Here is a 14,535-nt window from a genome sequence, read left to right as displayed (position 1 = left end):
CTCCTTCCATCAGCTGACAGCTGCGAAGGAGACTGTCAGACACATTCGGTCATCGCGAAAAGGTGAAAATATGGCGATATACTCGAGTGAGCTGTGAAAATTTTCCACCCAAATTTCCCTCTATCAGTGGTCACAGTGGTCTGTAAAACCGGAAAATTAAAACAACCGTCTAGCGGACGCGATGAGCTATCAGATAACACTACAAGATTGCATCAATGATAACACTTTCGATATCGATGCATTCGAGAGAGCCATCCAGCAACAGGTTCCGCAGTATTTCCAGAATTTGGCAGAGGAAAATCCCCAGCTCGGATCGCTGGACCTGGTGTTGGCCTCGGTGAATGGAGAGCAAACGACAGCAGCAGCTGGCTCGACGAATGGCACCAGTGGCATCCGGAGTCGAACCGGTTCTAGCTCCGGTAGTGGAAGCAGCAGTAGTGAAAATAGTATTCTGATTGAATTTGAGAAAATTGATGAACAGGAGGACGGAGGGTACTTATGAAGAGATTTTCATCTTTTTTCTGTTTTATGATTTTCTTCCTTCTTGTTAGCTGCGCGCGCGCTCTTTATTCGGATTATGTTTTTTTCTCGGCTCCTTTGCTTTTTTTAGTCCGCGTCTCACTCTGTAACCATGATTAATTAACCGCCCACCTACTACACGTAATACATATTCTCCCTATCTTTCTTCCAAGTGTGCAGCCAACCACTGCTCTAATATTGAATTTTCAAAAACTTAGATTTTTTGTATTCTGATGGACAATATAATTGAAGTTTTGCAAATGTTCAGATTCAAATCGCAATGTTTACGGAAATGATGATATTTTGATGTCATCATGGTTTGCAACGCAGCTATATGTATTGGAGAGTTGATAAAAAAATGTCACTTCTCGAAGAGAAAAGTTTTTAATTTTGCTTTCTTTTATTAATAGATTTTGTCTACTCTTTAGTGTATATCGCGATTTCCAAATGTGTAGTTATATTTATACCCGTTTCGTGATTGTTTGCTTTTTTAATGAAGCGGCAAAGAGCTAATCATGGTGTTTAATCGTAGAATTGAATTCTTTGACCTCGCGTTTTTTTCGCCTTCATTTATTTCGTTTACGAACGAATAGATTTTTAAATATGCTGCTCTGTCATAATGAATTTGCTAATTCAACTACTCGCTTACTACACTACTCAGTGATTTACCTCCGATAAACTCATTGCTCAGTTTGAATTTTCCTCGAATAACAAGATGTTTCCATTGAATTTATTTGCCTCTTACTAACCACACTTTTTTTGTTTCAAACAAAATTGATTCAAAAACACTCCGTTTTCCGTTTTTATTTTCCGTTCGAAATGTAGTAATTATGAAAACAATACTCTAAAAGAAGAAGGAGAGCCATCGCATGCCACAATCACAATCGAGGTACACACAAATGAAATACTAAGGGAAAGTATTAGTAGATTAACGATACACTTTGTCACAACTACATTAGAGAAGAGTTGTCCCGTCGTCAGTCACAATTTAAACAGAACCCAAATCCACTATTATAGATAACAGCCTACCGACATATATCCAATTCAGTAAAGATAAAAAAGGATACCCTCGCATTAGTTTTTGGCTAAAGTTTACAATGTACACAAATGAAAAAATCCACATTTAAGCCTCACTCTGTATTTAAGAAAAACGAAAATAGAAGAGAAACACAAATTCCTATTAAGTAGTTTGTCAACCGAATTACAGGTTATTCTCGTTCCAGGGACCTGACAACCAAGTGCTGGCCCGTTATCGTTGCAACTATGGTAGCTGCAATCGGAGCTACAGCACCGTTGGAAACCTTCGTACTCACATGAAAACTCATCGAGGTTTGTAACGTGTAGTAGCATTTCCCTGTTAAAAATGCGCTAATACATTCATCATTCATTTTCATGCACTAACCATAGGATTCGGAAAGGTAATAGTCGATTGAATAGTTTTTTGTTGCTTCCTTCACAATATACCCATATCAAAATGTTCTATGATGTCATATTAACTGATAACAAACACCTGATGCCTTAAATTTATGCTTCATCGATAGGTGAATATAAGTTCAAATGCACGGAAGACGGCTGCAGCAAAGCGTTCCTGACCTCATACAGCCAAAAAATTCACATCAGAGTACACACCAAAATCAAGCCGTACGTTTGCCCAGAAAGTAATTGCAAGAAGGCGTTCAATACGCGATATCGGTTAAGAGCCCACCAGAGGTTACACAATGGGGAAACGTTTAACTGTGAAGTAAGTCTGTCTGGCATCTTAAATCTGGACGTTTGATATAAAATGATGTATGATTTTATTACTGATTTTAGGTTTGCTCAAAGTTTTTTACTACGCTCAGTGACCTGAAAAAACACTCGCGGGTTCACACTCAGGAGAGACCTTACAAGTAAGTGTTTTGACATGAGACCACGTCTTGCAGAAACGAAAAACAAAAAATTTTTACAATTGTAACCATAAAAAATGTCAGGTTTTAAGGGCTTATAACTCAGATCATCATCGTGGTATGTAATCAGTACCAGTGAGTGGTATCGAGAGGCTAAGGTTGCAAACTTGAACTCGTTACCGCTTATAGGTTTGTTAGGACTTTCAACTGCAATAAATGAACTAAGATTCTCCTTACAAGCATCGAAACTCACAACGCACAAAGGTTCTGTGGGGTTTTGTCCAGTTTTGGCAAATTGCTACTACAGCCAAGTGGATTTCCTTCAAAAAACATTGCAATACTTACAATCGGTCCCGTTTCCACCCAATCGACAAATATTGGGCAATTTTCGGTTGAGACTCCAGAAGAGCGGTATGGGATGTTGTAGAAATGAAGAGATCGTGGAGTAAAATAGTCGCTCAGATTGACCAGTGAAATAAAAGTCCGTCAAGTCATTCTAACATATTTCTTATGTTAATTAAATTCTGAGATGGAATTTTAGTACCGGGTTTCAAACTGACTCATGCTTTGTCATATTGAATTACATAGTAGTGGATATTTAACTAATAAATAATATATATTGCAGATGCAAAGAGGATAAATGCGGCAAAGCCTTCACCGCTTCACATCACCTAAAAACTCATATTCGTACCCACTCGGGAGAGAGGCCGTTTTCGTGCGCTGTCTCTGATTGTCATAAAGCGTTTAGTACACCGCACAGCCTGAAATCACACACAAAAACGCATGAAAAAATTGTAAGTTATTGACTGTTTGGTAACGCAGGAAAACATTCGAATGATAATATTTTTTTTCAGAAGAAGAAATCCTCAAAACTTTCCAAAAAGCAACGCAAACTAGACCAATCCACGAGAACAGATCGAAAAGTCGTTAAAGTGGAATCTTCTCCTGACTTAGTGCTTGATGATGATCTTCCACCATTGGATGAACCGGAGCCAAACCAAACAACCGACGGACAGGGTAACATGTGTGTCCAACAGGAAGCTCCGTTTAATTTGGTGGATTTCCATGAATCCAAAGCGCTGGAAATGGCATTGGCATCGGAGGAAGAATTTAACGCACCATGGGTAGATATTTCCGTTCTGGAATCTAAACCATTAGCACTGGATCCAGTAACTTCTTCTTGTGTGGCATTGCCGACAAATGTTCCGTCGTATGTTGATCTACCCTTCAACGTAAGTGTGGCTAACTTTGCTGAGCCTGAACAGAATGGTAACGGCGGTGAACTGTTTCTGACTGACTATTACAACGAAAATTTACTTGAGGAAGATGTACGCAAAGAAATTGACAAAGCGATACAAATTAGCGAGCAAAATGTTGCTAAACAGGAACGAATGGGTGATGAAGAAGCGGATACAATATTGAATGAGTTGTTCCTAGAAGGTTTATTAACAGAAGCTGAGCAACTTCCGGATACCAACAATAACAATAATAACAGCAGTATGGAACCCGTCAAAACACTTAAGGACATAACAGCGGAAGCCGATATCTGTCGATGTGTCAACTGCCGGTGTGATCCAATGCAGGGTTGTATCGGTGGATGTGGCCCCGATCACTCTTGCAGACCTAATTCTACACCTAGTCAACAACAGCAGCCACAGCTAGTAGACTCTCTTCAATCGCAGGTAATATTGGCTAACGATAATCAGCGAGTTATGAGATTTAGTGGACCAGATGAGCGTACTGTGTCTGATCCACTAGATCACATTATTATCGCTCTTACGGTAAGAAGAAATGAAAAAAGTAATCATAACTAATTTCAAATGTTTCAGAATCGGCAAAACCAGACAATGCCTAAAGTTGACGATCAGCTTGGCAGAGCCAAAAAACAGCCGGAACCTCAGGCTTCTGGTTGTTGTTCCTCACGGTCAACAGCACCATCGGTAACGTCAGCTGAACCTATCTCTGATCTGTTGTCGAGTTTGTTAGGACAGCAAAACTGCAGCTGCAGCGGAGGCCCTGCCGAAGGCCTCTCCAAAGGATGCTGCGTAGTCATTTGCCTTAAGACGTTGGAAACACTGAAAAAAGTTCTTACGACGCAGCCTAATCTTATCCGTTGTCATAGTTCCAGTAGCAGCAGTGCCATTGCCAACTAGTAGAGAATTTCTTTATTCTCAGTGTCAACCTGGGTTTGCTCTGGAGCCAACCTAACTGCTGTCAAAACGTTTCTTTATTCGCTTGGGTGGCACCTTCAAAATAGATTGTTGAGCACCGTAATTTTTGTCAGTTGCAGCAAACCAACGCGTTGGTTTTAATCGTAATTCGATATCGTGTCTCTTTATTCCAGTGGTAGGTTGGCATTGACTCAGTAGAATAAAGAAATTCGCTATAAGCGCATATTCAAACCCCCCTCCTCTAAACTTCCCACAAGCAATTGAACAAAGATTAGTCATATAGGTTTTAGTGTTATCTCTGTTAGAAATACCGTTTATGATTATTACTAGCTTATATTGTTTTTTTTTTTTTTTTTTTGTATTAATATGACTTGTTTAATATCAAGTGCAATTGAAGGTGGCCAAGCCGCTGTTAACGTTATCTCTTCGGAAAGAGATTATTTGTATTTTTATGCCTATAATCATAGTTACCCCAGGAAAATATTTATTCGATTGCAACCTAGCTGCATGAAATGTGTTTGTGTTGCTTCGCAGTTTCGCATTTAGCTTTTATTGATGTTTGGGTTTTTTAAGTTTGGTTATGTTACCGTTAATTTTTATGTCTGTAGTTCATTCTACACTCGAGAACCAGTTACAGCAAATGTGCCTCAATGACGAAAACACTGAACATAGGTAGATGAAAGGCGTTTGAACTATGTCTATTCTGTATAATGTACGTAGTTGATTGATTGAATATATTATTTTAGTGTTCGGTAAAATCATCAACCGGTGCTTTCTAGTAACGGCATTCTACGAAATGGTATTCAAACAACAGATTAGCCTTGAAATGAAACTCACATCTTAAGATTCATTAATGGTTGACTCACCTAATTTAACTAACCGCAAACTGACTATCCTATCTTTGATGATAAAAAAACTACTGTTTTTACTCTAATTCCAAATTCGTCTGTCTGTGCCTGATGCGTGTGATGTTTTTAGGAGTAGTATAAGAACCGAAATTGTATGAGATTTCAAAGTAAATAAAATGTTGAACATCGATCAATAAACTCAGAATGAATGCTCAGAAATCACCTCCCTATGAACGGAATGTTCTTTTCCAGTAAATTTAGTACAGAATAATAAATAGCATAGAGTTTATGTCGTTTCAAAATACATACTATCCTTTGCAATGTAATTACCCTCATGCACCCTAAATGGAATGCAATTTTCAACATATTTACCCACATTGCGGCCAAACCTCCTAATCCTCCCCGGCGGGTACGGCATCCTCGAGTCGTCGAACAAACTTAACCCGTAGTTCTGTGTTGGCGTCACCTTTTAGCTGATCCTGACTGAACCAACATTGCACCTCCAGCTGAACCATTTCCAGCGCACCCCGAATGCAGCCACAAATTATGGAACTGTAGCGAAGTTGTTGATAGTCTGCAGGCAGCTCTACGAACTCCGTCAGGGGATTAGAATCAAATATTAACGAGAACTCGTCTCCCGAGGCGGCCCAGTTCGAAATGGTTGGTTGAACGTTGAGGTACATCCGGAAGGCTAGTTGAATTTTATCGGCCGTCTCACGCATATCCAGACAACGAGGTGAGTTGGTTCGGGACAAAAAGTCCTCGATCAGTCGCATGCCCATATTGTAGCCGATTCGTTCGAGTTGTTTGTTGACATCTTCGACGTTCTCGAAGTCACGCAGCATCTGAGATACTAGGGCGCCATAGGTAAGCGTCAGCAGTTCCGAATTCTAGCAGATAAAATTAAAGCAAATAATACTGTAACAATTGAAATGTACTTGCTATAGAAAAATTTTCTCCAATAATTCTCAAAACTCTGGTGTTTCAGAACACGTTTATTCCACATTTTATTGTTACTTAACGAAAATCATACAAACGGCACAAAATTGTTAAGAGAAAAGAAACTTAATCTAACTCCTGTTTCATCCCACTGGAATGAAAACGTCCCCCTTCGCCACGGACACGATTCATAGCGTGCCGATGTCTAGATTCGTGCAGATATTTGGGTCGCTCCTTCGGAATTTTGCCCTGTGCTTCCAGCTTGGCTCTCGCTTGTCGTCTCTTGAGAATGCGCTTGTACTGTTTAGCGTTTACGTACAGGGGTTCTTCCTCGGATTCCACGCTGGCCATGGTTTGTATGGCTTCAATAGTACTACTGACTGCCGTTGCAGATGTACCACTAGGTTCCGCAGCGGTTGCTGATGCGTTACTAGCTGTCGTAGTTAATGACCCAGCTGGTAATGTTGTTCCCTGCATGGCCGTTGCGAATGCAGTCTGATTCTGGACAGAAGTAAGTGTTGCATTTTGATCAGGACCACCTGATGCTGTAAGCATTACTACCGGGCCTCCTCCATTAGCATTCGTTGCTGTTGTTATTGCTTGATTGGGAATTTGAACAATGCTTCCGTTGATGTTAACGTTTTGCATGGTTTCAGTTGCAGCGGATAGTTGCACCGGCTGATAGAGGAAAGTTTGGCCACCATCGAGAGTGAATTGCAAAACCTGAGGTTGTGCTGTTTGCTGCAAAGCAGGTGCTGGCATGACCAACCCAGGTTGCCCAGAGAGAGTAGCGATCGGTAGCACTTGCACCGGTTGACCACTAGCATTAGCATTGATATGCTGTTGTAAACTTTGAAGCAACAGCTGTTGATTCGTTGTATCTTGCATTGCCTGATTAACATGCAGAATTTGGATAGGAGCACCACCGACTGTCTGATCACCGCTATTTTCCATTTTGATTATAATGTTTTCCTTGTGTTCCGCCCCTTCTGGTTGCATTTTTAACTGTTATGCCACTTAGTGTCAATCACTAAACAATTGTAATACAATTAGCCTTATTTCAAAGACAGCACTAGAAATACAGCAAAAAGATAGTCGGAAAAGTGCGATTTTGAAAAATAAGACGACCGGAGCAAATTCACTAATGTTTTTTGTTGCGATTAACTGCTCAGAATGTTATTGTTGACAGCTCAAACTAAAATTGTTTGAAACGTTTGACAAAGAATGCTTATTTTATGGAGAATTATAGAAATTTGGTACTTACAACTTTCTTTGTATCCAAACGAGTATTTTGACGAGACATGGCGGTTTCTGTTTAAGATGCAGCCTTAAAAATAGAAATTATCTGAATATTTTCGTCGGCACAACTAATTCCAGAGGACCAGAAAACGATGTCGACGATGACGCGTGATCGAGTGAATGCAGTGAATGACACCCTTTAACAGAGCTGCCAGATATTATTTTGAAAAATCTGTATTTACCCGTAAAAATTCTGTATTTTTCTGTATCTTGTATCTTGTTCGTGTGCCTGCAAGTGCTCGGGGTTACTGGGCTTGAAGGCCGACCTCGCCTGAAACCGTAAAAAGTTGGGTAAAATTCTTGAAAGAAAACTCCTGTTTATAGCCGGGTTTTAGCAATCGAATCAAGTATTTTTGTTCCAGAGTTTTCCTACTTAGCCAAATATCTGATGTCCAGAAGAAATCAAAGAAAAGTAATTTCCCGCTTAGCTAGATGCCAGACGCCCAGCAGAAATCAAACAGTAGCAATAAAAGGGTAAAAGAAGAGCGTGAATGTCGGCAAAAGAAGAGCGTTGATTGTCGTCAACGCAAATACCTACAATATAAATACAATCAGCTGCAAGTATTCCACTTTGGACGAGGAAACAGATTTTAAAGCTCGTTCGCACCTATAAAAATTCTTATTCGAAACAGTCAGACTGCTTATGAAAACCGAGAAAACAAAGCATACATATTGCTCTCTTTTCTCTCACACAAAATTATTCGCAACAACACTGCGTACTGTGGATAAGGTAAATTACCTTAGGTAATCCACGAGACAGTTGCGATCAGCCTCAGGTTTGTTCAAGAGTTCGAAACTTGGATGCAATCCGGATCTAGAAGCGTGAAATACAAACGTTGTCCGATCGGTTGCTCTAGTATTGCAAATGGCAATCCTTCAAACTACAATAGAATATTATTTAAGTAGTAAAGTAGGCCCTGTATGTGATTTTTTCGTGAATGTGAAAAATGTGATGCGGAAACGGGCTGAGGGTGTGATTTAGGCTTGGAAAAAATTTTCCTCGTCCTGTCTTGACGATTAGAAATTTTTTTCTCCGACATTAAAAATTTTCGTGTTCGGTTGTATTCTGGTTCTGCAACTTGAAAAACAGCAACAATAACAAACGTACAAGCAGCAATAACAAACATACAAGCAATGGAACGTGACCCGTGGATTGCCTTAGCGAATCGGCCAGTTTGGTGGCTATGTGGGAAACGCATTCGGAAAACTGAAAACTGATGTTCGGAAGAAATGTTTGTGAGGCAGAGGTGAACCGAAACTTAAAAAAATCGATTGCTGAAATTCTGTACAAATCTGTATTATAAATCAATTCTGTATTCTGTGTAATATCTGTATCGTGGTTAGATAATCTATATAATACAGAAAAATCTGTATACTTGGCAGCCCTGCCCTTTAATCCCCATGAGAATTTTGCCGAGTTTGAAGGTACGGTAGTATCGATTCAAGTCGACATAAAATTGATGTCGATTTTTGTTTTCGTGCTTCCCGCATAATCAGTAACCATAAAACGTGCCTAACAACTAGTTCGGGATATAGTCCTGACTGTATGGGGTATCGTTAAACCATATGGATTATCATCCGTTCATGGTTATTGATTATGCGGGTTCTGATTCGGTGTAGAATTTTTGCATTGAAATTTTTGTTTTTGGTGAACTAACTGAGTGGAGTGATCCCAAAAAAATCTCTAACAAGAACAAAAAAAACGCAGGTTCCCACCCCTATGGCTCCGCGCCATGTTTCAAGGGCTAACATCCTAACGTATGTGTAAACGAGATAGCATATTGTGCATTTAAATAAAAATTATCAAAACGTCGCTGACGAACTGCATGGCAGTCAGGCTCACTTCCGATGTTTATTTTTGTTGTTCTCGCAACACTGCAACCATCTCAGCCGCCATTGCGCTGTCAATCCGGCTTACAAAAACAAATACATTGAAATCATTCCCGCTGTTCATGTTGTGTTAACACGCAGTTGTTCTATGTGTTTGTAAAATCGGAAGAAAGTTCGGAAGTCGGAAGTCCGACTTCCGAACTTTAATTTAGTGCTGCGCCACAATATCACCGCCACTTTTCAAACACCTTTATCTGACAGCTGACAGCGGGCACAAATGAGTTTGAGCCTAGGACATGAGTTCATTGTCATTCACTGTTATTCGGTATAGGGATGTCAATAGCTCGCATGTTCCCAATAGAATTCGTTAGGCGGGGGCGGGGCCTAGCGTGGTTGGTAACGTCTATGCCAACCACGCTCGACGCCTGGGTTCGTATCCCAACGCCGACATAGGTGTCGATGGTTCCGGGGTTGCGTGATCCTTTTATAACCAACCCAACTGATCTAGATTCAATTTTAGCCGACACTGGGAGATTTTCTGAGGCGAAAAATCTCTGGGATCACACCTTCCATCACATGAGGAAGTGAAGCCGTTGGCGCCGGTCCGGTAATTAACGGTGGAGTCGCCTCCCCGGGCGTCGGTGATTGGCACAACAACAGTGGCGGAACTAGACCGACAAAAATTGAGCGAGAATAAAAAATAAAATAGAATTCGTCCATCATTTCATCAATCCAACGACATATTGATCATTGTGATCTATCATGTGGTTACATCAGTATTGCCGTTTGAAATATTACATATTCCGCAAAAGATAAGCTTTCAGCTTTTCTGCTGTTTTGGCAGCACGGCGCGCGACAACTGTCAACTGAGTTCAAAGGGAAAAAGCACATCAGCGCCACCACAGCTGCGGCGGGAATATTCCACGTAACTGAAACTCATTTGAATTGACCGTTATTTTGATCCATGAAAATATATTTCGTGGTGCGTCTGTTTGTCTGTAGTTTTAGTTTCCGCAATTTCTTTATTCCATTGTGTGCGGGCAAAACTGCCGAGAAATAATGAAACGTCATCGCCATTTAAGACGCAGGTAAGAAAGAGATGCCAGATAATTGTTTACGAACTTAGCACGTGCGGTGGTGGGTTGAAGCTGACAAATTTTACATCGCGCTTCGGGCACTGTCGGCAGAGATGCCAGACTTTTTTTTTGGCAAGTCTGTATAATCCATAAAAATGTCTGTATAAGTCTGTATACCGCTGCGAAAAAAAGTTACCGATACATTGATACCTAATTATTTGTCGACCTGTCAGATTGTTTTGTTTTATTGCTTGTTTTGATTGTTCTTTTTCGAGTCTATCATAGTTGGTCGATTAATCGATAACTAATTTATCTTTTAAATCTCAGTAACACATAGAAGTAAGAGTCTTTCCCGTGATAAAAACCGTCGTTCGTCGTAATGTAGCTAAACTGATACATGATGGCAGAAGCCTCGCGATTATTAAAATAGTACCTTCAAGGTTTGGGACATTTTAAGCAATTCTTCAACGTTGGATATTGCTCCGAATAGAACAAACGGTCTTTTCACCAATATAACCTGCAGGGCAATCGATCGAGACAATCAGCTGTTTGTTACTGGGGGCGAAACAGACAGATTAGTGCCCACGGGGCCGATAAAAACCCCGATAGCCTGACTCGATTCCCGTTGTCATGATTTCACTCTCAAAAACGCAAGATTATTATGTTCAGCAAAGTGTTCAGTTCCTAGTTCACTTTTTCCAGCAACGGCTACAGTGACTTTTGGTTTTTGTTTTCGTTTTTTTGTGTATACTGGTAAAACCATTATGTAGAATATCAGATATCTGTGTAATATCTGTATTATACTAAATGTCTGTATAAAATCTGTAGGCTTATGCGTGTCTGTATCGCAACACAGAAAGTCTGTATAATACAAATATGTCTGTATATCTGGCATCTCTGACTGTCGGGTATGTCACCGTTTATGGTAGAACCAGGGATGCCAGGTCATTTTTCCAAATGTCTTCACGTTCCAATAAAAAATGTTTTCACCTGTCTTCCAACCCGAGATGGTCGGTTAGGACCGACCAAAGACTGAAAAAGTTACCGGCAATTCAAAAACTGTGGAGCAAAAAAAAAGTCACCACCTATATGCAGAATGCGGCTTATATCACATATTTTCTAATGTCTTCACATAATTTCGAATGTCTTCCATTTGTCTTCACAAACAAAGATGTCTTCACCGCAGGGTAAATGTCTTCCATTTGAAGACATGTCTTCCAATCTGGCATCGCTGGGTAGAACACACAATATAAAGACTGAATAAATTTTAGTAAATAATTAATTCATCACAAAACAAGTGAGATCACAAAATGAGCGAGAATAAAATTTAAAAAAAAATAGTTGTCGTTAGATATACAAAAATCATATAGATCAGTAAACGCATGTTGAATGTGTCCGCTACATGGAACCAATTGCAACCAGACTGCTGAATGGCTGAATCTGACATCTGACCGTTACGTAAAATTACAACCAGGTTGCTTTCTGATTGAAAATCATAACCTAGCTGTTACAAATGTTCATTGTCGACAAGGATGGAGAAACTCGTATCGCATAACAATCATTCGGGTATCATTTCTGAACGTGCTATTTATAAGCTTTCAATCCTAGTAAACCATCGCTATTAAAAGTTACACATTCTCAAGCTTGCAAGAGACAACATAGAGCAAAGAAATATATGGTAGCTTTCTTTGATGATTTTTTTCAGTGTTGCCTGCTTTAGGCGGAGCGAGCAACATATAGCGAGTGTTTCACGAAAGAATCGTAAACGATTGCACTCAAGCGATCGCAATGATTCTTTCAAATGTTGGTTGCTTGTAGGCGTAATTCGGCTACTCCACGTCATGCTTTCACCGTGATATACCACGATGATTCTTGGTGATTTCAATTATCAGATGCTAATGCACCATGCTACAATTTCCGTAAGCATTGATGATACCTGCTTGCTCCGGTAAGCAAAAAAATAGAACGCAATCTAGCGTTCATTTGGATTCATAATTTTGTATCACTGGCGATAATATCTCAAAGATTCTCGCGATAATGTTGAATGCAAGTTAACTATCGTGTTTGAATCATTCAGTCTCCTTCTATGGTATTTGGAACTCTTAGAAGCGAAAAACAATCAGCAGCGTTTCTATGGAAAACTTGTACGCGAGTGGAAATAGTTGAACGATAACTGATGAATCAAAGAACACATTTGCATGAAATATTGCTAGTGAGTGAACTTTTCCATGCTTGATTGTCGATAAGAGATGATGTAAGATTATGCAAGCGTATTCACAGCTCATTCGTAAGCTTTTATGTATCGTGTGGTCGGTGAAGTTTATTCGTAATTTTGTAAGAGATTGAGTGTTTTTTTTTTTCTAGAATAGAATGCAAAGCAGTTTTTTTAGTGAGAAAACGAAAAGCAGAAATCCAGAGTTTTTAAATATAATAAATCTGGCAACAACGATGTGGAACGTTTCAAAACATTTCAACAGAGAAAGCGATCGTTACGAAAAGAAAAATAAGAAACCTATTGTCGCGTCTTGTCTTAGTTTTTGACCTTTCAAGTTATCCACGAACAATAAATTTGGTCACGTTATATTGTATCAGGGCTTGCAGTAAAAATCGAGATGAAAATAGTTGAAAGTTAAAGTGGTAGACCCATGTGAGAGAATTAGTTTTAGATTTCAAATTACCATCTTTAAAAAAACAGATCATAAATCGGACAAAAACTGAGCTCAAAACGGTGATTCTACGAAAACGGGTTTGAAATGGTTTTGGTATAATTCAGAAAGCGAAATAGTATCTAGTATGTATAAGCATTAATGGTAATGCAGTAATATCTAATAGTGGTAGTCAAGTTTTGTTTTATATTGAGTAAAAAAGTCTCAGGAATCGATCGGCAGGTGTCTGATCCACGTAAAATGTCAGCAACATGTCAATTTTGCCCAAATTCCCCTACAATACTAAAATAGGTTTATATTTATGTTAGATTAACTTAATTGAAATTTGTTTAATGTAATAACAACCTAACTGAAATTTCGGCATTAAATATTACCGAGCTACCACTTTCCGAGACTACGGATATTTTGAGCAGTTAGGTGAACCGAGATTTACGAAAAAATGCGACGGCTGTCCAGGCCCGGATTTGAGGGGGGGCAAAGGGAGCTAATGCCCCGGGCCTTCTGATTCAAGGGGCCCCCCTAGTCCTGAGGCGACCTTTTTTTTTGCTCGTCACCTTCCCGAACGATACCACAAATGTTTCAAGAAAAGAGGGCCTCACAAACAAACTTGCCCCGGGCCCCCCGCCGTCTAAATCCGGCCCTGCAGCTGTCACTATTTTTTAACCAAGGGATCATTCAAATAATACATAACGCTCTAGGGGGTGGGGGGGTATTCAGCGGAGCGTTATATTGCATGTGGCAAACATGTAAAATTGCGTTACATGGGGGTGGGTGGGTATTGAAAATTGCCAAATTCCGCGTTATGTAATATTTGAATGGTTCCCAAGTACTCAGTGGTGCCGTTCTCGGCAAAAAAAAACCAAGACCCAGCAATTAATTGTAAGTGTGTGAAAATTTGAATCGAAATACATGAATACACTAATGACATCTTGTGGTGCCACAGTTGCACTGCATAAATATTGCCGTATCGATATTTAATCGATATCAGTGCCTGGTTTGTAAGTGACGCGAGCGCCACATAGCTGGAGCATTACCACTTACTGTTAAATGACGGTTGCAAGTTTTTACACATTCTTTGAAAATAAGATGAACGTGTGTTCTCTGCAGTGCTGCAAATTTCCGATACTGCAAGCGAAAGTGACAAGAACCGCATTTTCACTGTCTCAAGTCTAAACGACCTTCAGTGTCAGCGGTGTCAATTTTCAGTGAAAGTCCGGTCATTGAAAGAAATGAGATGTCCGATTTAATATCGAACATATTTGACTTGAGCCAATTCATTGCATGATGTCGATGAACCATAT

At 39.8% G+C, this 14,535-nt stretch overlaps 2 protein-coding genes across 5 annotated transcripts; one reads left to right on the top strand and one right to left on the bottom strand.

Moving 5' to 3' along the window:
* Positions 1-22: 22 nt before the first annotated feature.
* On the top strand, positions 23-5,622 carry LOC129725972 (zinc finger and BTB domain-containing protein 24). Of its 2 annotated transcripts, none has more exons than XM_055682463.1 (8): positions 23-492; positions 1,345-1,408; positions 1,743-1,848; positions 2,061-2,260; positions 2,332-2,408; positions 3,031-3,199; positions 3,263-4,087; positions 4,235-5,622. In XM_055682463.1, exons 1-8 carry the CDS (start codon positions 182-184, stop codon positions 4,556-4,558), a joined length of 2,076 nt encoding a protein of 691 aa, XP_055538438.1. In that variant the 5' UTR covers positions 23-181; the 3' UTR covers positions 4,559-5,622. The 2 variants fall into 2 exon arrangements, with proteins under 2 accessions (XP_055538438.1, XP_055538437.1); XM_055682462.1 differs by having other exon boundaries at positions 24-492; positions 3,260-4,087.
* Positions 5,623-5,692: 70 nt separating this feature from the next.
* On the bottom strand, positions 5,693-7,788 carry LOC129725975 (trafficking protein particle complex subunit 3-like). 3 transcript variants are annotated; one of them, XM_055682474.1, is made up of 2 exons: positions 7,628-7,788; positions 5,693-6,314 (listed from the first exon to the last, which is right to left on the bottom strand). In XM_055682474.1, the coding sequence occupies exons 1-2, from the start codon at positions 7,664-7,666 to the stop codon at positions 5,817-5,819; spliced, it is 537 nt and encodes a 178-aa protein (XP_055538449.1). In that variant the 5' UTR covers positions 7,667-7,788; the 3' UTR covers positions 5,693-5,816. The 3 variants fall into 3 exon arrangements, with proteins under 3 accessions (XP_055538449.1, XP_055538447.1, XP_055538448.1); XM_055682472.1 differs by lacking the exon at positions 5,693-6,314 and adding an exon at positions 6,402-7,558 and having other exon boundaries at positions 7,628-7,768; XM_055682473.1 differs by lacking the exon at positions 5,693-6,314 and adding an exon at positions 6,402-7,435 and having other exon boundaries at positions 7,628-7,765.
* Positions 7,789-14,535: the final 6,747 nt, after the last annotated feature.

The sequence above is a fragment of the Wyeomyia smithii genome, chromosome 2 (assembly GCF_029784165.1).
Source record: "Wyeomyia smithii strain HCP4-BCI-WySm-NY-G18 chromosome 2, ASM2978416v1, whole genome shotgun sequence".
Lineage (NCBI taxonomy): Eukaryota > Metazoa > Arthropoda > Insecta > Diptera > Culicidae > Wyeomyia > Wyeomyia smithii.
Note: the sequence above shows the minus strand (reverse complement) of the source record. Positions and strands in the feature narration are given on the sequence as shown.